The sequence below is a fragment of the Theropithecus gelada genome, chromosome 9 (genome assembly GCF_003255815.1).
Source record: "Theropithecus gelada isolate Dixy chromosome 9, Tgel_1.0, whole genome shotgun sequence".
NCBI classification, from domain to species: domain Eukaryota; kingdom Metazoa; phylum Chordata; class Mammalia; order Primates; family Cercopithecidae; genus Theropithecus; species Theropithecus gelada.
This window is the reverse complement of record NC_037677.1, coordinates 85,768,286-85,793,562: the sequence shown is the minus strand read 5'-3', so window position 1 is coordinate 85,793,562 and position 25,277 is coordinate 85,768,286. Positions and strand designations below refer to the sequence as shown.

At 40.8% G+C, this 25,277-nt stretch overlaps 2 protein-coding genes across 2 annotated transcripts in view; one reads left to right on the top strand and one right to left on the bottom strand.

The window, feature by feature from the left end:
- The window catches only part of LIPA (lipase A, lysosomal acid type), a 114,427-nt gene that overhangs the window by 29,467 nt on the left and 59,683 nt on the right, over window positions 1-25,277 (top strand). The window lies entirely within an intron of this gene.
- On the bottom strand, window positions 1,289-8,982 carry IFIT2 (interferon induced protein with tetratricopeptide repeats 2). The gene is made up of 2 exons (XM_025396451.1): window positions 8,780-8,982; window positions 1,289-4,589 (listed from the first exon to the last, which is right to left on the bottom strand). Exons 1-2 carry the CDS (start codon window positions 8,782-8,784, stop codon window positions 3,176-3,178), a joined length of 1,419 nt encoding a protein of 472 aa, XP_025252236.1. The 5' UTR covers window positions 8,785-8,982; the 3' UTR covers window positions 1,289-3,175.

The following is a 25,277-nucleotide window of genomic DNA, read 5'->3' as shown; positions in this document are numbered from 1 at the left end:
GGGGAAAATTTCTTACATATTAGTCTAAGTTAGTCCCTTTTCCAAAATCGGTGATGGGGGAAATGGAGGAAACGAGGAAATGGGCATGTATGATCTCAGGTTGGAAACTACAACCCTCAGATTGGCATCCAAGGTTGATTGCACGTATGGTAGGGATCCTAACACAAGGCCTACCTGTGTTATAATCAGGATTCTAATACAGGCAGTCTTCCAGTTGCACTGGATCCAGTTGTATTTGATGTGTCAGTTAACATAGGGGATGAAGGAAGGTGAAATTGCAGCATGACTCAAGGTCAGCTGTCCCCAGGGACTATGTCTGAGCTCTATGGAGAAAGACAAGCAGAAGTCAATGAATCTTTTTCACTGAGGACTCTGAGGCAGAGAAATAAATAACAACTACTTGGAAGCAACACAGAGAAAGGAATTCTTCTCACTCTTTCACTGACACTAACACACTTGAAAACATTGTTGGCAGAGATATTAAGGTGGCAATCAAATACGGAGAATGTGAAATGTATTGAAGGCAGTTTTAGGGGCAATGGTCATTGATGGATATGGGTGTTGAAGCTACACAAGTAGCAAAAGTGATCAGATAACTCTGATAGACATGTTCATCAGCACGTAGGAGACATCTACTAGGGGCTTGCTGTGTTGGGTGAATATATGGAGGGAGTCAAATGTCCTGCCCTGGGAAATGTGGTTAAAAGGCAGGGAATTACAAGTCAAGCCCAATTAATGTGACTCCATTTGTTATTCCTGGATGGTGAAATTTCAGGAAACAGGAGCTATGTACATAATTTTCTTTATTGTTTTCCAATCATTTGTTAACTTTAAGTCCCCAAATAAATATTAAGTGTAAGATGTTATGTTTCCCTTTCCTACCCTTCTTTCTGTTTTCCCACTAAGGGTCCTGTTCCAGCAAGGGACTGGTGGCATGACGTGCAAGGACAAGATTACATACATCTGTCTTTAGCACACACAGGTACCAATGGTCCTCTCTCAAGGTCAGCATGCCTTTCCATTTTAACCTTCCACTCAGAATATGTGTGGTGTTCCTTCCCAGGCACCAGATGTAGTCCTAATTTACTCAGGCAAGGTGAGCTAGATCTACCCCTGAAACATACACTTGTCCATTTTGATCCAGTGAAATGAGTTTACCTTTGCAGTTGGCATGATTTGCATTTTCCATTAGAGGCCTCTTGAAAAATAACAGAGATTTCTTGTCTCTTCCTATTCTTAATAGGGAAGACTCTCTAACACGCATTTGGATTGAGTCCAGGATGGGGCATAAAATGGAATCAGTGACATTTATTTCTCATAATAGAGGTCAGAATAGAGAAAATGTGATAAAAGCACAAAATTTAACAAAGAAAAGGGCAGTAGCCCACCCACCATCAAGGTGGAGACAGAATGTCTGTGTTCATGTAGGTCAATGGTAGCAGGTGGCAGAAGCAGCTGTTATCTGAAGCCCTGGACTCTTAAAGCTGAGGAAAAAGTTTTGTTCTGTTCAGGTGATTATGATAGTAGACCAGCCTAGGTTATTTGGATTTGGTTCATACTTGTGTAACATTTCCTTTATCAGTAGCTGAGTCTGAAAGGTTTAAAGTACAGCAAAATTCCAGATGAATCAGAACACTGCTTTATGTTTTATCATATTTAGGTTATTTATTAATGAAAATATATGACATTTTCAGGAATACAAATTTTGCATCCTGATGACCTCAAATGCATGCAACAAGACTTTTAATACAGAAAATAACACAAAAATTGTTGTTACAGTGGTTAGAATTTTTAACTTTAAAAAACCTTGAATTTTTATTGTTTTAATTGCACAATAAAATAATGTTGATATATACTTAAGCTTAAATTAATTCCAACAGGCAAATATTTTCCAACCCAGAGCATGACTGATGGTCTCATGCTGGGTCAGCTGACTCTATTTTGGTTCACACCAACTTTGATGTCTAGGCCATTCAGTATCTTCCTAGAAAATCCCAGTTGTCCAAGAATACCATGAATTTTGGGATTTCTCAGAAGATTTTCAGAGTTAGAAGTGTTTATATCACTTAATATCCAACATTTCCAAAGGGGGGAAAACCCCACCATCTATTGTCAATGACATTTCCCAAGACCTTGCACCAGGCCCTTAGTCACCAGGTTCCCCATTTTGTTGCTTTCCTATCATCTCAAACCAGGTTCATGAAAGCATTTGAACAAAGTCAGTCTTCCTTTTACCAAAAAAAATTCCTAACAATGGCTAAAATATTGAAAATTTCTCCATTTGATTACAATATACAAAGATAAACCAGCATTCCTTTCTCTTTCTCTCTTTTGGTTACTTTTTCCCTATCCCTACAGATGGAACATTTATTTTTTCCACACAGGTTTTAAAGAAATACATTATGTTGGTTTCTAGCGTATTGTACAGAATCCATTTTCATTCTTTACATGTTACATTATGACTATGAGGAGGGCAGAGTAGAGGTGAACTCTCTCTATGCTTGCTGAAAGTCTTGTACACATTGCTTTTTGCACCCATTGCTTCTAGCTATGTCTCTTCCTGTTCTCTGCTCTCTTCTCAACTATGTTGCCACCTCAATTAATCAGGCACTTGAATTCACGTTGTGTAGAATACTCAAGATCGATGATAGGCTGGGAAGGAGGAGGAAGGAGGCAGAGGTAAGAGATGGGGGATACCGAGCCCTATTTAGACTTTGGCCCCCAGCTTTTGGATGAACTTAGCACATTACTGGCTATGCAGGACTAACCTCTATGGGATGCAAAATGACTCCAAGTGTGGAACAACATTGCAAAAATGGACTTCAATATTACATGAAGGATTTGGCTGCTTTATATAAACATAGAAACAAGCCCAGTGGACTACTCCACTAAAGGTGACTAAGCAAATGTTACAGTTCAAACTGCACTCAAGAAGTCAATTGAGAAATAATTCTATCACCAAGCCCTTGGACCTACCCCCCAATCTGGTCCCTCTCCCAGAACTCCTTGGGCTTTCTGAAGACCCAGCAATTAACATAGTCCTGTCCAGTGGTATGGCCAGTGTCTTAGTCCAATCTTTTGCCATACCAGTCATTACATATTTTGAATACCAACTTGGTGGAGGAATTTCAGCTCCCTTTCAGCAGTAGCCTAGTGGGCACCACATCTCTATTCTTCATTCCCCATTCCAGCTTGATGCTGAAGGGATGAGGCTTCCAGACTCCAAACCCCTCTCAGAGTCTTCATCTGCTTGTTGCATTTTTTTATTCAGCTCCTGAAGGAATGCCAAGACATGCAAAGCCTCAGAATCTGCTCCATTTTTAGAAAGTCGCATTTTGGCAATTTTTTGCAGTTTGTCTTTCATCTTTTCTTTCTCCCTTGATTTCTGGTTTATTTTTACTCCCTCTATAAAGTGGTGGATGGCCTTGTCTTCACACTTCATTTGATACAGCTGAAAGTTGCCATACCGCAGATGGAGCAGTTGTTTCGCTACAGGAGTAAGCTCTTTACTGAATTCCTTTTGGAAGTAATACTCTGCTTCTTCATACTGATCTGCTAGAGCATGGAGGCTGGCAAGAATGGAACAGACACGGAAGAGATTATCATTGGCCTCATCAGCTTTCTTCAGATGAGCCACAGCGTGTCCTATTAGTTCCAGTAACTTTCTTTTCCCATATATTCCATTCTCTCTTAGATTCATTACTTGGAGGACTTTTGCCCTATAGCAACACCCAATTTGGCAATGCAGGTAGGCATTGTTCGGTAGGTATTCTAAAGCCTTTTTAAGCAGTTCAATAGCTTTGTCTGGCTCATCTTTTCTTCGATAAAACTTTGCTGCACTGCGAAGTACATCTGTTACACCTGGGGCTTTCTCCAAGGCTTCTTGAACTAACTTCTCTCCTTCACCTTCCTCTTCGCCTTCTTCACGCATCTTATGAAGCTTCAGAGCCAGGAGGACTTTAAGGTACTGGTTGTCAGGATTCAGCCGAATGGCTTGCCTCAGAGGGTCAATGGTGTTCTGAGATGGTGGCCAGTTGTCCAGACGGTAGCTTGCTATTGCCAGTCCAGAGGTGAATTCTGGGTTCTTTGGTTTCTTTTCCAGAGCCTTCTCAAAGCATACCTTCGCTCTTTCATTTTGGTTTCCTCCACACTTTAACCGTGTCCACCCTTCCTCACAGTCAAGCTCCGGACTCTCAATTCTGTAGGGACTGGAAAACTTCTCACAGATGTGCTTCACCTTGTCTACATAAATCTGAGCGTCTGAGAGTCGGCCCATGTGATAGTAGACCCAGGCATAGTTTCCCCAGGTGACTAGACTTCTGATTTCTGCTTGGTCAGCATGCTCTTGCTGGATTAACTCTTCAGCTTTACATAAGCATTCCAGGGCTTCCTTGTTTTGGCCTTTGAGGTGCTTTAGATAGGCCAGTAGGTTGCACATTGTGGCTTTGAATTCACGATTCTGAAACTCAGTCCGGTAAAATACTTTGTCTTCAAAATCATCCAAGGAATTTTCTCCCTCCATCAAGTTCCAGGTGAAATGGCATTTTAGTTGCCGTAGGCTGCTCTCCAAAGAATTCTTAGCGTTCTCACTGTAGGGGAAAACAGAAAGATGGACACTTTGAGAAATAGATTTATATGTCAAGAAATGGGAGCATGGCAAATAAAATTCTCCTCCTCCTAAAGACTGTTAACACAAATCAAAGAAAGTCTCCTTCTTTTCTTTCTATAATATGTTTTGCCATATTGTTAATTCCTGCATGTTGTAGCAGGAGTTTAGAGACTGTGAGCAGCAGAAGAATTAGGGTGAGGGCAGTGGGTTATTCTCTGAGTCTGTGGCTAGATTTTCATGAATAAGACAGTTTTTGTTAAATCGCTCTGCCCTCTGCTTTTGAAGGCCTCTGTGGAGGCTTGGTTTTATTTATGTAGTTTTAAAGAAGTAAGTGGTTTTCATTGCTTTTTGTTTCTGTTCTTCATTCTTCCCTAGCTTTACTTTTGTACTTTGAAAATTTCAGCTTTATAATTTTTTAGTCTTTTGATGTTTTGCCATACTGATTTTAATTTCTCATCCCTCTGAAATGCAGCTTCATTTTCTTTGATATTCTTAATTCCTTAGTTTTCCTTCATTTGCCTTTAAAGAAATCTTGACCACTTTCGATTTTCTATTTCAGCTTTTAATAGATCCTTCATTTATTTTGTCTATTCAAACTTTCTGAGCTTTTATCAGATTGGTTTTATTTTGTATTGGTTTATTACTTTACGATGCTACATTTTCATTTTTTTCTGTTGAATTTTTCCATTTTAACCGTTTGAATCTTATTTTCAACCATTCTGAATTTTTACTCATTTTATCTGCTTTTGTATTATTCTCTCATTTAATTTCAAGTATCATTTATGTTAGCAATATCTTAAACATTTATTTTGGAATAAAATGTAATTTTTTTCCCTTTCCCCCACCCCCATACCTCTACTTCTTAAAGTGGTGATTTCTGTTCTTAATACATCTCATTGAGTTGCTCTATTAGTAATTTTGTACTTGATTGTTTTAATTTTTTTGAAATGTTATTTTTCTCTTCTGCGTTTTGCTTTTATAACAAAGGGCAAGAAGTGCAGCTACAGGGAAGGCTCATAAGGCCACTAGCCCCTTTTCTTATAGAAAGGGCTCTTTTTCCTTTAGGGTACCCTTAGGACTCTCCTGGAAAGATTTTCCATTCCTTTCAGTGTTGGTCCTCAAAAGAAATAAATAAACCAAAACCAACCAAACCAAAAAACAAAACAAAACAAACAAAACAAAACAACAACAACAAACAAGCGAAAAAAACCAGCAAACAGAAAAATGAACAAAAGCCTGTACTTCGAATTACTTTGGAGATGAATAACATTCCACGCCCCAATTGTTTCTCAACACTGTCTGTGTATTGGAGTCTCTGTAATGTTGCTTTTTCTTACTTAAATTTTTTTTCGTGGTATCTGTACAGCAACCCTTGTATATATTTCTAAATAGTATGCTATATTTCTAAATAGTATGGCTTCTTATACAACCAATAGATATCTGGAATGTCATGCAATGTGGCAGGATCACTTTTGAAATATATGTCTAGATAGAAGATTATGTGACCTCTCTTTCTTTTTTTTTTTTTTGAGACGGAGTCTCGCTCTGTCGCGCAGGCTGGAGTGCAGTGGCCGGATCTCGGCTCACTGCAAGCTCCGCCTCCCGGGTTTACGCCATTCTCCTGCCTCCAGAGCCGCTGGGACCACAGGCGCCTGCTACCGCGCCCGGCTAGTTTTTTGTATTTTGTAGTAGAGACGGGGTTTCACCGTGTTAACCAGGATGGTCTCGATCTCCTGACCTCGTGATCCGCCCGTCTCGGCCTCCCAAAGTGCTGGGATTACAGGCTTGAGCCACCGCACCCGGCCTATGTGACCCCTCTTTCTAACTGCCCCTCTCTCTCCTACTTTTTATACCACTCCTTCCCACTCCCATTTTGATTGGGAATCTTCCTGTAACCTCACTAAGAATAAAAACAGATCTGTTTGGACATGAGCTTTTCAACGGGAATGCTGCTGCCATTAGGATGCCTGATACCAAGTCAAGCACTCCCCAGGGCTCCCGCCCCTGGGGTTAGTTACATTAAGAGGCTTAGACAACCTGACTCTTTGCTAAGACCTATTTGGAGCTTTGAATGAAAGGCGGGTCCTTCCTACAAACTCCTGCGTATTTTCCATCCTATTTTTGTTTGTTTGTTTGTTTGTTTATTCTGCTTGGGATAGTTAAGTCTCCACTTGTTCCAAGAAACAGAGATGAGCAGGAATTGATTTAAAGTTCCTAGAGTGCCTCGCAGGACCATTGGTAGAACTGCAGTGACCCCAGGAGGATCAGAACAGGACACTGGGGAGCTCGGAAGGCTCAGACCCTGTGTTTTCTCCATGTGCATCCGTGTCATACTCTCTACTGTACTGCATTCATTACAGAATATGGTGAGTCCTACAGAATACGGCCACTCTCAGATCCCAAGCATGTGCAGCACGCATCCTAACACCTGAAGACTCACTCTAGCTTCCTTGCTCCCTCTCAATTCCATTTCCAACTTCCATTTGAGTTTGACATTGAGTGTAACACATACACTCCTTAGCTCCTTTCTCATTTTACAAAAGAAACAGAGAGAGTAAATAGAATTGAGATTATCTCCACCATAGAAAACATAAAGTCCATTGTGCATTTGCAGGATAGAGACATTTAATATACACACTTATGTAAAATCCCTTTGAGCAGCCATTTAAAAGGCATCCAACTTCACTGCTTGATTTTGGGTTCTTATTTTCACTGTTAAGTTAGAGAAGTCTGTCTCAGACACTTGCTTCCTGGGCTCTGGCTTCTGAGGACCTATTCTCCTGATTCCTATAGAAGTTCCAGTTGTATACACAACAACAACAATTTCTTCCATTGCCTCTTATCTGGATAAAAGCAGCAGTGACATTATCAACCAGGCTCAGAACTAACGCTACCACCACAGTTTCTTGGAGCCGTCTCAGAATCACGGAGGAACCTTTTAGAAACACACATCCTCAGACTCCACCCCCTCCCACTTAATGAGAATCTCTGGGGAATTGACCCTAGAACTCTGTCCTTAATAAGCTGGCCAGGCAATTTTTATGCATGCTCAATTTTGAGAACCACTGTCTTAGAGCACAAGAGCAATGCCCAGTGAAAGTCACGATAGATAAAGAATAAGGTAAGCAAGAAGGAGGGATGGGTCTGTATCATAATGGGAAAAATTCTAAGACCATGCTAAAATTCTAACAAATAAGAAAAGGGTTCTATAGATTCTGGGTGACTACAAACAAAGAAATCTGTAAATATCACAAATCTTTTTTTTCTTTTTTCTTTTTTTTTTAATCAGGCAGAACATTTAAACTAGCAGGAAATAATATCGTTTCAAGAAGAGAAATCAGGAACCTCACAGAAGTAGGGCAAGGTGTCTCATAGGAAGTAAGCACTGGGGTTGGTAACACGGGATTCCAGAGCTCCCAGAATGAGGGTGAGGCAACCAGGTCCGGCCACCCCACCCTCAAACTGGAGAAAATAGTTCCCTTCCTACTCAATGAGCTAACACTTCCTCTCCAGGGCAGTCTCATGTTTTGGGGATAGAAGGGAATGTTAGAGGTGAGAACTATTTTCTCCAAGCACTCCATCTCTAATTCATACTCAGGAGGACTCTAACCAATCAGTAGCATTTTGGGGTGAAAATATTTAAGTTTACCAGCCTTTGTGCAAATCTGAAATGAAAGACTACATTAAAAGTAAATTTCACCTTAGCAGGAAGTGGGGTTTGCTATTCTGTGTATATCTTTAACAGTATCTGTTGAAAAGAAACCTTTTGTTAAATAATTGTATTATGAGCCCCCAACTTAGTCCTTTCGAATATGAAATAAGAGAGGGACCGTGCACAAGAGCAATGCCCCCAGACCCATCTTTAAGTGAAGCGCCGGGGGGATGAAACATCCCTCTCTGCTGCCTTCTTTCTCTGATTGCAACTCAGCTCCCCAGGCGAGCAGTTCCAGAGATGAATTTAGGAAGCTTGCCAGCGTGAAGCAGAAGATTGTTTAGGAGGGAACAAACCAGCATTGGTAAGACAGATTTACAACCGACAGAGGTAAAGGCATAGTAAGGCCATAAACAAACATTAAAATGGAGCTGGCCCTCTGGGAGCATAGCTACTCAGGATTTGCATTGGACAAGATGACTCAACAGCACTATCGGATACGAAGGGAAAATCTTTACCTCATGGTTGCCGTGCAATTCTCAGCTGTTCGGCAGGGCTGCGGTTCAGGCAGCTGCACTCTTCAGAAATCTTCCTCTTCTGCCACCAGTAAATGCTGAAGAAACCTGTATATACAACTGGCCTCTGGTTCCTTTCTGCTTGTTTCCCTTCAGCTGACGTCGTAAAAGGGAAAGTGAAACTAGAAAGTGAAATTGGCAGGACTCTTTACAGGGAAATGAGCACTCTTTTTCCTCGGGAGCTGAGTTGCGATCAGAGAAAGAAGGCAGCAGAAGAGGGATGTTTTATCCGCCCGGCGCTTCACTTAAAGATGGGTCTGGGGGGCATTGCTCTTGTGCACGGTCCCTCTCTTATTTCATATTCGAAAGGACTAAGTTGGGGACTCGTAATACAATTATTTAACAAAAGGGTTCTTTTCAGCAGATACTGTTAAAGATATACACAGAATAGCAAACCCCATTTCCTGCTAAGGTGAATTTCACTTTTAATGTAGTCCTTCATCTCAGATTTGCACAAGGTCTGGTAAACTTAGATATTTTCACCCCAAAATGCTCTTGAGTAAAAGCCAAGCCCAGCTGGGTAGTGAGTTAGAAGAACTTCCTCTTTGTGGAATGTGTTGATGACATCACGGGAGCACAACTCGGAGAAGGACATATTTACAAAGTACTCTGCCTTGTGATTACCATATTAACACATCTTTGCTCTGCTTTATGCCAATATGATCCACAGGCCACTGTAAGGAGCAGTTATCTAGCCTCGACAGGTCAGGGGATTTTAGTCTGAATCATTGCTGAATCTCCAGTCCCTGCAAAACTACCTGCACATTGCATGGTGTGACAAGCATTCCAAAAGTAGTCGTTGAATAAATGAATACATGATTAGAAGCATGGGTGGTGATGTCTGTCTATCTGGATTTGAAATCAGCCCCCACTTTTATGCTATGAAACTCTGGGGAAAATTATTGAACGTCTCTGCTTTGGTTTTGTAAATTGGGAATAGTACCACTACTGGTTCATTGTGGTGTTGGGAGGATGAAATAAGAGAATACATGAAATATCCTTAGAATAATGCCTGGCAGTAACAAGTAAATGTTAGTTTCTATTATAATTATTATCTAAAATCGTTAGCCAAAGTGATCAGAAGGGAAACTTTCTTTTTTTCAGGCTGGAGTGCGGTGGAAAGATCCTGACTTACTACAACCTCCACTTCCCTAGTTCAAGTGATTCTCCTGTCTTAGCCACTTGAGTAGCTGGGATTACAGGCACGCACCACCATGCCTGGCTGATTTTTGTATTTTTAGTAGAGACGGAGTTCCACCATGTTGGCCAGGCTGGTCTCGAACTCCTGACCTCAGGTGATCTGCCTGTCTTGGCCTGCCAAAGTGCTGGGATTACAGGCGTGAGCCACTACGCCGAGCCAGAGGAAATTTCAATGTTTGCTTTTTCCAGAACTTTATCTCCCCTGACATTCAACAATCCGTCATGATCACTGACCTAAGCCAAACAATTCCTAACATCTCCTTATGTTCTTGGCTTCCCCAAGCCCCACAATATTTTCCCCCTTTTTATTGATGTATAATAATTTATATATTTATGGGTTGCATGTGACTGTTTGTTACATGCAAAGAATGTTTAATGATCAAGTCAGGGTAATTGGGGTATGCATCACCTTCAGTGTTCATCATTTTTATGTGCTGGTATCATTTCAAGTCCTCTCTTCTAGTTACTTTAAAATATACATAATACTGTTGTTAAGTATAGTCACCCTAGTCTGCTATCAAACAGTAGAACTCATTTTTTCTATTTAACGGTATGTTTGTACCCATAACCTCACTCTCATCTTCCCACCACTCCCCTTCCTAGGGGGGACATTGTTCTGTTCTCAGTGTCCATGAGATAAAGTTTTTCAGCTCCCACATTTGAGTGAGAACGTGTAGTATTTTGTCATTTTGTGCCTGGCTTACTGCATTTAATGTAATGGTCTCCAGTTCCAACTACATTGCAAATTACATGATTTCATTCCTCTTTAATGGCTGAATAATATTCCATTGTGTGTATAAATAATATTTTCTTTATCCATTTGTTCACTGGTGAGCACCTATGTTGATTTTATATTTTGCTATTATGAATAGTGGTGTGATGAACATGCGAGTGCAGGTATCCTTTTGATTTACTGATTTACTCATTTTTTTTCCTTTGGATAGATACCCACTAGTGTGATTGCTGGGTCTCATGAAAATTCTATTTTTAGTTTTTTGACAGCTTTCCATACTGTTTTCCATAATGACTGTACTAATTTACATTCCTACCAACGGTGTGTAAGAGTTCCCTTTCCCCGCATCATTGCCAGCATTTGTTATTATTATTTTTTTAATAATAGCCATACTAACCGGGATTAGATGATATCTTGTTGTGATTTTTTGCCTTTCCTTGGAGTTGAGTGATGTTGAGTATTTTTTTATATGCCTGTTGGTCACGTATACCAGAGCTCCTTTGTAGGCGACGAGATGCTTTTCCTTTGTCGTCTTTAACATTTTCTTTTTGTCACTGAATTTAGATAGTCTGATTATAATGTGCCATGGAGAAGATCTTTTTGCACTGTATCTGATTGGGGATTGCTGGACCTCCTGTATCTGGATGTCTAAATCTCTTACTAGACTTGGGAAGTTCTCATCTATTATTTCATTATATAGGTTTTCAAACCCTTTCAGTTTCTCTTTGTCTTTTGGGATACTGATAATTCATATATTTGGTCACCTTACAGTGTCCCATAGATCATGAAGACTTTGTTCATACTTTTTAATTCTTTTTTTTTCTTTATTTTTGTCTTATTGGGTTATTTCAAAAGACCTTTCTTCAAGTTCTGATGTTCTCTCTTCTGCTTGGTCTAGTCTATTGTTGAAACTTTTTGTATATTTTGTATTTCATTCAAATTCTTCAGTTTCAGAATTTCAGTCTGGTTATTTTTGTGATATCTATTTCTTTGGCAAATTTCTCATTCATATCCTGAATTGTTTCTCTGATATCTGTGTATTGTTTGAATTGTATTGGATTTGGAATTCTCTTGTATCTTGCTGAGCTTCTTTAGTATTATATATATATATACACACACACACACACACACACACACGTATATATGTGTGTGTGTGTGTGTGTGTGTATATATATATATATTTTTTTTTTTTGAGATGAAGTCTCACTCTGTCGCCCAGGCTGGAGTACAGTGGTGCGATCTCTGCTCACTGCAACCTCTGACTCCCAGGTTCAAGTGATTCTCCTTCCTCAGCCTCCCAAGCTGGGATTACAGGCATGTGCCACCATGCCTAGCTAATTTTTGTAATTTTAGTAGAGACGGGGATTCACCGTGTTGGCCAGGCTGGTCTCGAACTCCTGACCTCAGGTGATCTGCCCACCTCGGCCTCCCAAAGTGCTGGGATTACAGGTGTGAGCCACCGTACTTAGTATCATAATTTTGAATTGTTTTTCCTGGGTTTCCTGGGTTTCTTTTTGATTGGGATCTGTTGCTGGGGATTTGTATTCCTTTGAAGGTATCATATTTCCTTGCTTTTACATGCTTCCTGTGTCCTTTCACTGATATCTGAGCATCTAGTATAATAGTCACTTCTTTCAGTTTTTGAATTTGCTTTTGTAGGGGAGGACTTTTTCCTGAAGATATATCAACAATATTGGTTGAGTAAGGCACTTTGACTTTGATTCTGAATGTACATGGTAGTGTAGTCTCTGTAAAATTTATTTGGCTGTGATCAGTGATATATGTTATTTCCTTGATGGTTTAGGGTGGGGTTATTAGTGGAGGCTATTGTGACATTTTACTGGGAACATGGTTGCCATGTGGGCCAGTCTTCAGTCCCCAGTGGTGGCAGCAGTGGGTTGAGGATGTCTGAACTTGGGCCCCAGAACAACATACACTGGCACTGGTGTTAGTGGGACCAAGTAGGCTAATTCCTGGGCCCCCAGAGAGCTTGCTCAAATGCTGGTAGTTGCAGCAGTGGGCTAGGTGGGTGAGTGGGTTCTCAAGTCCCTGGGCAACTGATGTGATCTAGACAATGGCAGTAGCCAACGGTGGGACAACCCCTTGGGTTCTGATAAGTGCACACTGATGTTGGCAGTGGCTGTGGTGCAGGGTTGCCACATATAGCCCCAGATACACAGCTCTCAGGCTCTTTCATTCTCTATAACAGCAACCCCGCAGCACTATACAGAGAGAGGAGAGACCCTGTTCTTTATGTGTGAGCCTAGGCACAGAGGCCATGTGTCCAGTGGGGGTGCAGTCACCACTCACAGCACCAGACAGGCAGCCCTCTGGTTTCCCTGCCCCAGCCTCTGGTAGTAGCATCAGTGGCTGTGCCTGCAGCAGTGTGTGGAGGGCAAGAAGGGGTTCCGCTCTCTACATGTAAGCCCAAGCACCAGTGGGAGGGTATCTTACTATCCACTTGTGAGGCTGAGTACAGAGTTTGTGGTGCTGCTAAGTGTAGGGTCACTTCTCACAGCCCCAAACAGGGGACTCTGGAAAGGACATGTTTTGGTTTCCTTTGTATCAGGGGCTGTCTTTTTGGCACATTGCACCATTCTTTCCCTGGGGAGTAGTACTCCCTGTGGGCTGGGGTGCTGCGGACCCTGTATTACTTTTGGGTCTAGCCAGGGCTATGTCACTATAGCTCACTGGGTGGACACTGGGAAATATCACTGGGGGCTCCTGGGATATGGAGATATGGGGGCTGTGGTTCTCAGGATAGGACACAATTCCATGACTATAGTCTCACAATGGTGCCGCTTAGGTCTTGGGGACCTGAGAGACCCAGCGTGAGTTTCCTGTCTCATGAAATACCCTTGTGGGGTCTCCAAATCACCACCCATACTGGTGCCAGAGTTTGTATGGGTAGAGAAACTCTCTCATGTTTCAGATTGCCGCAGTTTGCAGGAGGGATGTGGACTGCTGAAGTTCTCTCATTTGCCCTTTCCCTGAAATGCCAAGGCCCTCTGGTCTCCTGGCCAATCTCAGCCAAGCTGGTCACTTGATTCCTGCTGCTTCTATGCCTCAGGTGTTTCCCATGACTTCTCTGTTGAATTCTAGTGTTCTCTCCTAGATGTTCTATTCGAGGTATAATTATCTATTCGTAATTTTAGTTCTTCTTTCTAAAGAGGGTGGGTGTCTGCTGTCTCTAGTCAGTCATCCTGAACCAGAATCCCCACCATATTTTAAATCCCTGCTTGTTGTCCTGGTATTTGGCATCCCCAAATCACAATGTACAGCTGTAGTGTTTTGGAATGATAGAAGAAATGTATTTTCCTTGATTTTTCCTTATTCATACCCTTAGTGACAAAGGGAGTAATCATGTATATAGACCCAAAAGAAAATAATAGTACCTCAAAGATTGAGGTCAGAAAATTACACAAAGCACAGATAGAACACATTCTCCAGCAAAACTGAGGTTGTTAAGTAGGTTATTCAGTCTTGGGAAAGGTTATTTATCATATTTTTTTTCCGCCTAGGGCAGGGAGGAAAAAGAAATTGTCCTTCCTAAAAAGTCTCTACCCTTTGGTTAGGATGCACAGCTAAGCCTGCCCCAGTTGGAAACCCTTACTTTTGTGTCTTACTCAAGAGCTTCAAGTTCCTTTTCTATTTACAAGTTCCTCCTCCTCCACTGCTCCTCCTCCTCCGCTGCTGCTGCTGCTGCTGCTGCTTCTTCTTCTTCTTCTTCTTCTTCTTCTTCTTCTTCTTCTTCTTCTTCTTCTTCTTCTTCTTCTTCTTCTTCTTCTTCTTCTTCTTCTTCTTCTTCTCCTCCTCCTCCTCCTCCTCCTCCTCCTGACAGTCTTGCTCTGTTGCCAAGGCTGGACTACAGTGGTGAGATCTTGGCTCACTGCAACCTCTGTCTACCGGATTCAAGCAGTTCTCGTGCTTCACCCTCTTGAGTAGCTGGCACTACAGCTACCAGGCCCAGCTAATTTTTGTATTTTTAGTAGAGATGGAGTATTGCCATGTTGACCTGGCTGGTCTTGAACTCCTAGCCTTAAGGGATCTGCTCGCCTTGGGAAGTACTCCCAAAGTGCTGGGATTATAGGCACGAGCCACAGCGCCTGGCTTCTATTTACAAGTTCTATTAGGTACTTATAGAAATATATGTTAGGTTTTTAAGAAATGCTGAAATAGGAAAGTAGAAATGCTGTGGGTTTGGTTTGATTTATTTTTTGGACTCAGTATTCAAGAAAACTATTGAACAGGAATTTAAAAATCTTATGAACAAAGGTACTGGTTGGGGAGAAGCATAGAGAAAGATTTTTACCACTGTGCTTTGAAATAGTTGAGATACTGATTCACACTTCAGAAATTTGTATGGCTAGTGCCTGTATATAATGTTACCACAGCATGCATCAGCTGATTTAGTAGCTGGGCTAGTGTGAGACTGCATGCAATGTGATTGCAGAATAGCAACTGAAAAAGAAAACCAGCTTTCTCCTGGTGTTATTTCTATTTTGAGAAAATGAAACTTACTAGAAAGAGTTCTGATTTCCCTGGTTGCTACAAATATATATGTGTCTTTTTCCTGGAATATAGGCCCTGTTCATATTTCCTAGGACAATAGGTTTCATTTATATATAATATAGATTTGCTTCCTGTTTCTGGAATGGGTTACATCAACTACAGACGGTATAACGCAATAATTCTCATATTGCAACTGGCCACTAGCCGTATCAGCATCACCTGGAAACTTGTTAGAAGTGCAGATTCTTAGGCCCCATTGTAGACTGATAAAATCAGAAATTCCAGTGTGGGACCCAGAAATCTAGGTGTTGATATGCCTTCCAGATAATTATAATGCATGCTAAAGTCTGAGAACCAAATAATATATTGAATGTAGGCAAAAATACTTTTACTTCTATAAAATGAAACTATGCTTTTTCCTTGAGATTTTTTGTAAAAATCGACCCTCTTTTTTATTCGAGTCTATGTTTAACTGTAGTTTTGTCCACCTAGAAGAGGTGGTGACTAGTTCAATAGTATTCACACTTATTAGAGGAATACTTAGGTAGACAGTGGGTTCTCTTGATCACCACAATGGGCTATAATTTGGAAACAGTGTGTTCCCACCTATATAACATTCTCTTCTGTACTCATTTACAAATATACATGTTTAAAATGATCTTCCAAGTGAACTTCAAAAATATTGATATGGTTAATAAAATAGCTCCCCATTCTTTTTTCCTTTCCTTTCCTTTCCTTTCCTTTCCTTTCCTTTCCTTTCCTTTCCTTTCCTTTCCTTTCTTCCTTTTTTTTTCTTTTCAGACAGAGTCTTGCTCTGTCACCCAGACTGGAGTGCGGTGGCACAATCAGAGCTCACTGTAGCCTTCACCTCCCTCCCAGGCTCAAGTGATCTTCCCATCTCAGTCTCCTGAGTAGCTGGGATCACAGGTGAGTACCACTACACCCAGGTAATTTTTTATGTCTTGTTGAGATAGGGTCTCAATATGTTCCCCAGGCTGCTCTCAAACTCCTGGGCTCAACTGATCTTCCTGCTTCAGCCTCCCAAAGTGCTGGGATTACAGGCATAAGCCACAGCACTTGGCCAGCTCCCCATTCTTATTCTTTTTCAAAAATTAATTACACACCGTTTCTTCTTGCTGTGGTTTGAATATGTTCCCCAAAGTTAATGTGTTGGAAACTTGATCCCCAATGTGGCAGTTTTGGGAGGTGGGACCTAATGGGAGGTATTTGGGTTATAGGGGCGTTGTCCTCTTGAATAGATTAATGACATTATTGAGGGACTGAGTTCCATATAAAAGGATGACTACAACCTTCTCTTGCTCAGCCTCACCCGCTTTTTACCCTTCCATCATGGGATGACCAGTGAGAGGGCCCTGGCCACATGTGCCTCCTTGATTTTGGACTTTCCAGCTTCCAGAACCATGAGTCAATAAATGTCTGTTCATTATACATTACCCAATCTCCCAATCTACCAATCTGTGGTATTCTGTTACAGCAGAACAAAATGGACTAAGACATTTTTCAACATTAATTATTTAGACTGCAGTTGGGCAGTCTTTGAGTGGAAACTTGATGTGGGTAAATGACTTTACTTTTCCATAGTCCTATTCAGAAATAAGACCCCCCTAAATAAACTTCTGCTGGGACAATTTGTACCCTTATCCCTGTTAGAACACTAGGAGTGCTTGTTTCATTCATTCATTCACCATTCATTCATCAAGTCAATACTTACTGAGAATCTACTATGTGCTAGACACCATTCTAGGCACTTAAGATACATCAGTACACAAAGATCTCTGTCCTCATGGAGCTTATATTCTATTAGGAGAGAGATGGCAATAAGCTTAACTGCTATGGACTGAATTGACTTCCCCACTGCTTTCCCAAAATTCATCATCGAAACCTTAACCCTCAACATAACTTTGGAAATAGGGCCTGTGAGGAGGTAATTAAGTTTAAATGAGGTCTTAAGGGTGGGGCCCCTAATCTGATAACACTGATGTCTTCATACAAAGAAGAAAAAGAAGAGACCTCGGATCTCTCTCTCTCTCTCAGCGCACACAGAGGAAAGGCCATGTGAAGACAGAGAAAAGGCTGCCGTCTCCAGGCCAGGAAGAGAGGCCTCACCAGAAACCAAGTTGGACTTCTAGCATCTAGAACTGTGAGAAAACAGATTTCTGTTGCTTAAGCCACCTAGTCTGTGATTTTTCATTATGGCAGCCAATGCAGACTAATACAATAATAAATAAGTTAGACAATATGGGGTAAGTGAATGGGAAAAAAAGAGTAAGTGGGGGCAGTAAGAGGAATTACATATGGGTAGAGAAAAGGGGCCAGGATCTGACAGCTGCTGCTAAGTAATAGAGATGGAAACTGTGTTAGTCTGTTCTCATACTGCTAGAAAGATATTACCCGAGACTGGGTAGTTTATGAGGGAAAGAAGTTTAACTGACTCACAGTTCCCCATAGCTGGAGAGGGATTAGGAAACTTGCAATCATGGCAGAAGGCAAAGGGGAAGCAAGGCCACTTCTTTACAAGGCGGCAGGAGGGAGTGAATGTAAGAAGGGGAAATGTCAGAGGCTTATAAAACCATCAGATCTCATGATAACTCACTCACTATCATGAGAATAGCATAGGGGAAACCACCCCCATGATCCAATCCTCCCACTAGTTCCAGCCCTTGACATGTGGGGATTATGGGGATTATAATTTGAGATGAGATTTGGGTGGGGACACAAAGCCAAACCGTATTAGAAACCTTTCTGTGCCTCAATTTCTTCATTTTTAAAATGGCAATTGTGCCCAGGTACAGTGGCTCATGTCTGTAATCTCAGCACTTTGAGAGGCAGAGGCAGGAGAATTGCTTGAGGCCAGGAATTTGAAACCAGCCTGGGCAACATAGCAAGACCCTATCTCTACAAAATTGTTTTAAAAAATAGCCAGGCATGGTGTCATGAGCCTGTCCTCCTAGCTACCCAGGAGGATTGCTTTAGCCCAGAGTTCGAGGCTGCAGTGAACCAAGATTGCACCGTTGTACTCCAGCCTGGGTGACAGAACGTGACTAGGTCTCTAAAAAAAGAAAAAGGAATTATGTTAGTACTTACCACATAGGGTTTTATGGAGATTAAGTGGACTACTATGTATAAAGCTCTGAGAACAGTGCTTGGCACATGGTAAATGCCAAATAAGTGTTAGTTATTACTACGTACTACTGCCACCACTACTTTTTACCATGTTTGAATACTACTTACTTCTAAGACCAAAGGTCACTCTACTGAAAGTGGTCTGTTCTCTAATGTGGAGCTTTGACTATAGTATTATCAGGTATGGGTAACTGCAGCTGGGTTGCTATTTCAGATCCTCGTTTTCCTTTTATTCTCTTTGTTGGCCACAGTGAGAAACTGGGATGCTACTCCAGAAGAAGAAGAATTAGTGCCTCTGTACAAAGGGATCTTTGTGCTGCCAAAAGAGTAGAAAAGTTTATCCCAGAACCAAAAAATTTCAGAATTGTGGAAAAGCAAGGTTTGGAAACCTACTCAAAAGAGAAGAAATATTGCTATCATAGAATCCCTGAATTAGTATATGCCTAGCTGCTATAACAAAGAAGTTCAAAAACATAAATGACACTGTAAAAGAAGTTTATTTCTTGTTCACATAATTGTCCAAGGCTGCTGTTCCTGGGCACCTGGCAGTTCTCTTCCATGCAATGATCCAAGGACACAGAGTTCTTCCATCCTGTGACTCTACCATCCCTGAGAGCCTGGAAATTGAGAGTAAAGAGGGTACACCTGATTCTTAACCATCTTCACCTGGAAATGACATACATCACATTCACTCATATTCCATTTGGAAGAACTAGTTCACAGCCCACCTGGGGAAAAGTGAAGGTTAGTTCATGTAGCTGTGAAATAGGAAGCCCGCTTCCTGGTGACAACTTCATATTAAAGGGAAAACACTAATTTGGAAGGATCATGAGTTGTTTCCACCACAGTATCCTACTCTGGCCCTAAATAACCATGTATACCCTTCTTCCCAAACATAGAACATAATCAGACCTTTCCCAGGGGAGCCAACCCACAGTCAAGGAATCATTGCACTCAGCTTATGGTCAGGGATTTCTGAGCAAAGCGCTGTCCTACCTAAAGGTGTGTATGTGACTCCTTGTGGTCTGGTGCTTAAAAAAAAAAAATCAAAAGGCTAGTTAAGACTAGATAACTCATGTGTATCATGGTATCATGTGTATTGTGGTAGGTTAACTATAATAAATACTTTCAATTGAAAAAAGAAATGGAAGAATCTCAGAGGTCAGGAATCTATAGCAATGATGAAATTCTGCTGGATAGACATTTTGAAGATCCCCTTCCCTGCTAATGGCAGAAGTTTCTTAAGTAGACCCTGATTTTGCTATCTGATAAGAACTATCCAGCCATTGTTATTTTTTATTTTTTTTATTTTTTTGAGACAGAGTCTTGCTCTGTCACCCAGGCTGGAGGGCAGTGACACAATCTCAGCTCACTGCAACCTCTGCTTCCTGGGTTCAAGCTACTCTCCTGCCTCTACCTCCTGAGTAGCTGGGACTACAGGTGTGCACCACCATGCCCGGCTAATTTTTGTGTTTTTAGTAGAGGCAGGATTTTGTCATGTTGGCCAGGCTGGTCTTGAACTCCTGACCTCAAGTGGTCTGCTGCCTGACCTCCCAAAGTGCTGAGATTACAGGTGTCAGCCACCACACCTGGTCTGAGTCATTGCTCTTCATTCACCTGGCTCCATCCTCTGGGGAGGTTCTTTTTGACATTTAGTCTTTTATACTCATCCCTGCCACTAAGGGATGGGGATTTTGTTTTTACCTTGTTTATCCCAGAACCTGCTGTATTCAAATGGAAACATTGTCAATAGTATACCTTAAAAGAGAGCATTTATTCAAAAATAGATTTTATTTAAAACATTTCTTCAAAGACAGTATTTATTCAAAACATTGCAAAGAATGCCTCAAATATTTTTCAATGTTTGATTCTGAGAATAAAAAATTAAAAAATAGTTTATCATGAAAACATTGGTGAATAAAAGGGAGATGAAAAAGGTCATATAAAGGATGGTAAGGGTAGTCAGAGAAAATATGTGGAAATGTTTAAGTGTTATCTGCAAGTATATGACTTTCTGATATTTTTGAAATCAACAGCAGGGACAGCTCCACTTCTCTCATCAGCTGCTTCACCAGGTCCTTACAAACCAAGCTTCTAGGGTGTTTCAGTTTTCCATCAGACGCTGCACCCTCCTGTAGACTCCTTTTGTGCCTAGTAAAAGGATGCAGGCAGAGACCCTCCCTGCCCCCACCACTTACTCACTCAAGGCCAAGCACCACAGGCTAAAATTCCCCCACAATGACAGGGAAGATAAGTATTATTATGAGATAAAAGCCCTGGTCCCTGTCTTTCTGGAGTTTGTAATCTGATTGCAAAATTAAATTTACATACATCTAAAGAGATGGAGAGAGGAAAGCCCTTCAAAACTGAAGAGCATATGGAATGGTTGGAGCTACTCCTGCTTTATTGGTAAATGAGACAATGGAAGGGGGTGTGTGTTCTCAACCGGAGCACAGTAGCTCAATATTGTCATGCGAACTGCTATGAACCTGAGCACGATAGCATGGTATTGTACTGTGAACTGCTATAGTTAGGCATGCGCCTTTTCATTTGCTACACTCTTGTTTATCACATTACTTGACAAACACTGGGAGTCCAATAAAGGTTTTTTGCACAGAAAGTAAATTCCCTAACAGTGATAGCAAAACAAAACAAACGAACCAGAGCAGAGTATGATAGACAGAGGACAGTGGTCAGAGCAATCTTCTGGAGGAGACTAATTTTTCAGAAATACTCTTTTGAGATGGATGCAATTATGGATGAGCAAAAAGAGTTGGAGGGCATTTTGTGTGTGTGTGAAGAGGGGGAGTGGATGGCTGGTGGTAGAGATTTTCCAGGGTAGACACCTGGAAATAAACATTAGTCAATGATGTACATTGATTAGTGTGGCTTTATACACAGTAGGAAGTTTGTGGAATGGACACTAAGGTGTTCACAAACATTCTGATCTAACCAACTTTGCTTCCAATTTTGTTTTGCTGCTTACTTTGTTTGACTATATTATATATACCAACCCCCTAGTCATGGACCAGTACCTGTCTGTGGCCTCTTAGGAACTGGGCCGCACAGAAGGTGGTGAGTGGCCAGTAACTGAGCATTACCATCTGAGCTCCGCCTCCTGTCAGATCAGTGGCCGCATTAGGTTCTCACAGGAGTGCAAACCCTATTGTGAACTGCCCATGTGAGGGATGTAGGTTGTGCACTCCTTATGAAAATCTAACTAATGCTTGATGAAACAGTTTTCCAGCTGTGTTTAACACCAGGCGAGGTAGTGGGAGGCGAAGGGAGAATGTACCCAGGAGACCCCTCCCCTGCCTTCTAGTGTCTCAAGGAACCTTTTCCTGCTTCATTTCCTGTTTGCCTGAGAGCACGTTCAGGCAACGACTGGGGAGAGAGATTCTTCCTTTTGCTTTTTTCTTTGCTACACATTGATACCCTTAAATTTTTGGCATATGTTTTCTAATTATAAAAATAAAAATCTATATATTATAAACTCATCATTATAAACAAAATAAAAGTCTGAAGTTAAACTTCGATCATAATATCCTTTCATCACTCCCCACCCATGTTGTTTTGTAGCTGTGGTTTTCAATTCAATGATAAATCTTGGATATCTCTCCCAGTCAGTACTTATAATCTTGCTATTTTCTTCAAGGACAACATTTAATAGGCATATTTTAATGTTTAATTAACCTATTTTTGCTGGACATTTAAGTTATGTTCAGATTATCACTATTACAAACAATGCTGAAATGAATATCACTGTACGTCCGTCTTTGTACAATTGTCTGGGTTTTTCAATATGATGCATTCCAGAAATTAGAATTTCCGGGTCAAAGAAATTGACCAGATGCTTCACACCATGTCTTAAATCCTGGCCCCATTTTTTGTCCAAAATGGTGTTGAGCTGCTATTTAATTCACACATGGCTACCATTTCCCACTTCCTTACTGAAGTACGGTGCTTATAGCCCAGATTTAGGCTAGAAAATTCCTCCTTGCACTGTCAATTCTGTTACCTCTCTGGGAGCGTGGGAAGGTCACTTTTTTTGTTTGTGGGTTTATATTTTCCTATTACTTTCTCAGGAAATGAATGGAGTTTTCTATCAATTGTTCTCTATCATCCCTTGTGGCTTGGCTCAAAGCCCTGCTCTCCAATCAAGGGTCATGACAAGAACTTTGTTCCTGCCAATACATTTGGAAATCTGGAATCCTTCCATAGATGCAAACCCCTTACACTCTTATCTTTCCCTATTTTCTGCCACCTGGTAGAAAGCAAATCCCTGAATGCACCTCCAAAACTCTCTTCCAGCCCTAGGACCACCCAAGGCCTCCCTCACACTCTTCATTTATCTGCTAATTCATTCTCTCTCTCATTTTCTAGAGAATAGTCCTCTTTGGCTGAACTGGTTGGAAATTAAACTCTCAATAAGGTGAGAGAGTAGGAATAAGAGGATATACCATACTATGGGCAGGGAGGGTGGTGGAAAGGCCAGGGTTCATTTCAGCTTTAAAGCACTGGAGCTCCAAATGGACACAAAGCATCACATAGAAACTCATGATCAGTGCAGCTTAGAATGCTTCTCATCTCCCTTTAGGGGTTATTCTATTTCTATTAATGTAGTCAAGAATGGTGGCTGTTTTTCTGGGGGCAGATCATTTGGTACTAACTGGTCTTTCACAGAAGCCATTTTCTCAAGTATGTTATACATTAGCTACGAGCAATTGTTGGTAAAAACCTCTTATCATTCTGTATGTTGCCATTATATATATGTCTCTGTGTGTGTGTACATATGAAAGAAGACTATATATTCTTTTTATCAAAATATATTTAGACCATGTACATTCTTTTAATTATACTATATATAAAAGTAATTTTATATTCTATATTTTAAAATATAAATATATGTAAATAAAATTACTATAACACATATGTAAGTAGCATATATTTTGTGTTCTTCCATTATTCCTTTTTTTAACCTAGAGTGAAGATTTTACATTTTTCACAATTCGATTATATTTTATGAGACTTCTTACTTTTCCAAAGCGTAAAGAACTATTTGGAGCCTGTGTTTGTAATTTTATATTTTTGGTTAATATTCCAAACTCATATACCATTGCCAGGTCTTCCAGGTCTGAAGCAAAATTCAGCAGCGTTTTAGTTGTGTGGCCCTGGGGAAATTGCTTAACCTCTCTTTGCCTCTGCTTCCTATCACAGATGTTTACTGTAAGGATTAAATCAGCTAAACCAAGAAAAGCCCCAAACTGCACGCTGTTAATACGTGTTACTGGACCCTTCTCCACACCTCCCTGCCACACTAAAGCAGAGAGAATTATCTCCTGAATCATGTTTACAGACCTTCTGGGCACAATGACTCAACTCCTATCTATTCTTGCCACAGGTTTTATCTCTTGGAGTCAATCCAGCCATGGAGATCACTGGTCTTGTGACTTATTTTTTCTCTTTCAGTATGAAATCATTAGAACTGAGACAATGAAAACATTCCTGTTATTACTTCCTGAGAGAAAGAAACTGAGTAACATGTTTTGGTAGAAATTGTTCTTCTTTCTCCTGCTGTGACCCTCTTGCTGGTCCCACCAGGGTTCTTGGTCCTGAGCCTGATTTATACCAGGAGCATAATCTGATGAAAAAGAGGGAAACTGAAGAAAAGAGGCAGGATTATATGACGGGTTCTCAAAATGGCAGTACATAATCCCTTACACCTCGCATTTATGTAGCCCTCTGTGTTTCCAAGTTACTTTTGTAATATAGGTAAGTGAGCATGAAACACTTAAAAAAATACAAACAAAAACAAGAGAAGCATATTTACATAAGGAAAGAGTGCAGAGGGTTTCTTGTTTTTTTTTTTTTCTTTTTTTTGAAAACAACAACAACAACAACGTAGAGTAAAAGTCACTAGATAAGTTCAAATACAGTAGTACTTTGTTTTCTTGGAAGATGATTGAAAGAAGGCACCTTACTGCCTCCAATCCAGTCATATCTCTAAACCCAATCATGACCAGCAGAGGTTGTTCTAAATTGTTTCCTCCAATATAGAGATAATTGCCAATAATTTTTCAGTGGTTGTTCTCTCTGTGTTCTCTGTATTTTTCTGAATGACTGAGGAAAAATTTAGGGAAGTTGAACTCAGAAAACATACTTTGTCCATCCAGCCATCCATTTATTTTTATGGATCCATCTTTATTCATTCATTAATTCACTCAGTATATATTGAATTTCAACCATGTGTCAGACATGTTCCATGCCTCTAATGTTCTGCGTATAATGCAAGTAAAAATAAAGATAGCTTTATTTTTTGTAAAACTTTATTTACAAAAACAGGTGGCAGACTGGTTTAGGCCCATGAGCTGTAGTGTGTTTACCTTTGCTCTCTGGCCCTGTGAATTCTTCATGCTCACAGAGCATCTTGAAGAAATGAGGCCCAATAAAATACCTGGTTTTATTTCAAATCCGCCTTCTGGCTATAAATGACCAATAGCTCAAGAATATCTCAATGAATACCCACATATGCTGTCTGTCTTTACATTGGCTAAGTCCTTTGACCAGATTATGAGTAATGTCCTGTCAGTTGTGGCTTTCCTCTTTCCCTAGCAGGCTCCTCACAGTTCCCCACTTCACAATATTTTTCTCAGCACAACACTTTTCAGGGTGTCAAAAATGTTCTTAACCATCAGCTCTGTTTCCTCAGAGCCTTTGTTGATGCTTTTCAGAAGCCTAGGTAAATTGGGTTCCAGTCTCATGGTCTCCTGAGCTCCTGCTTCCCTGACACTGTGTTTATGCTGCTTGTGTTGATCCAGATGTGAAATTAACTTCCCAGTACCCCCAAAATAG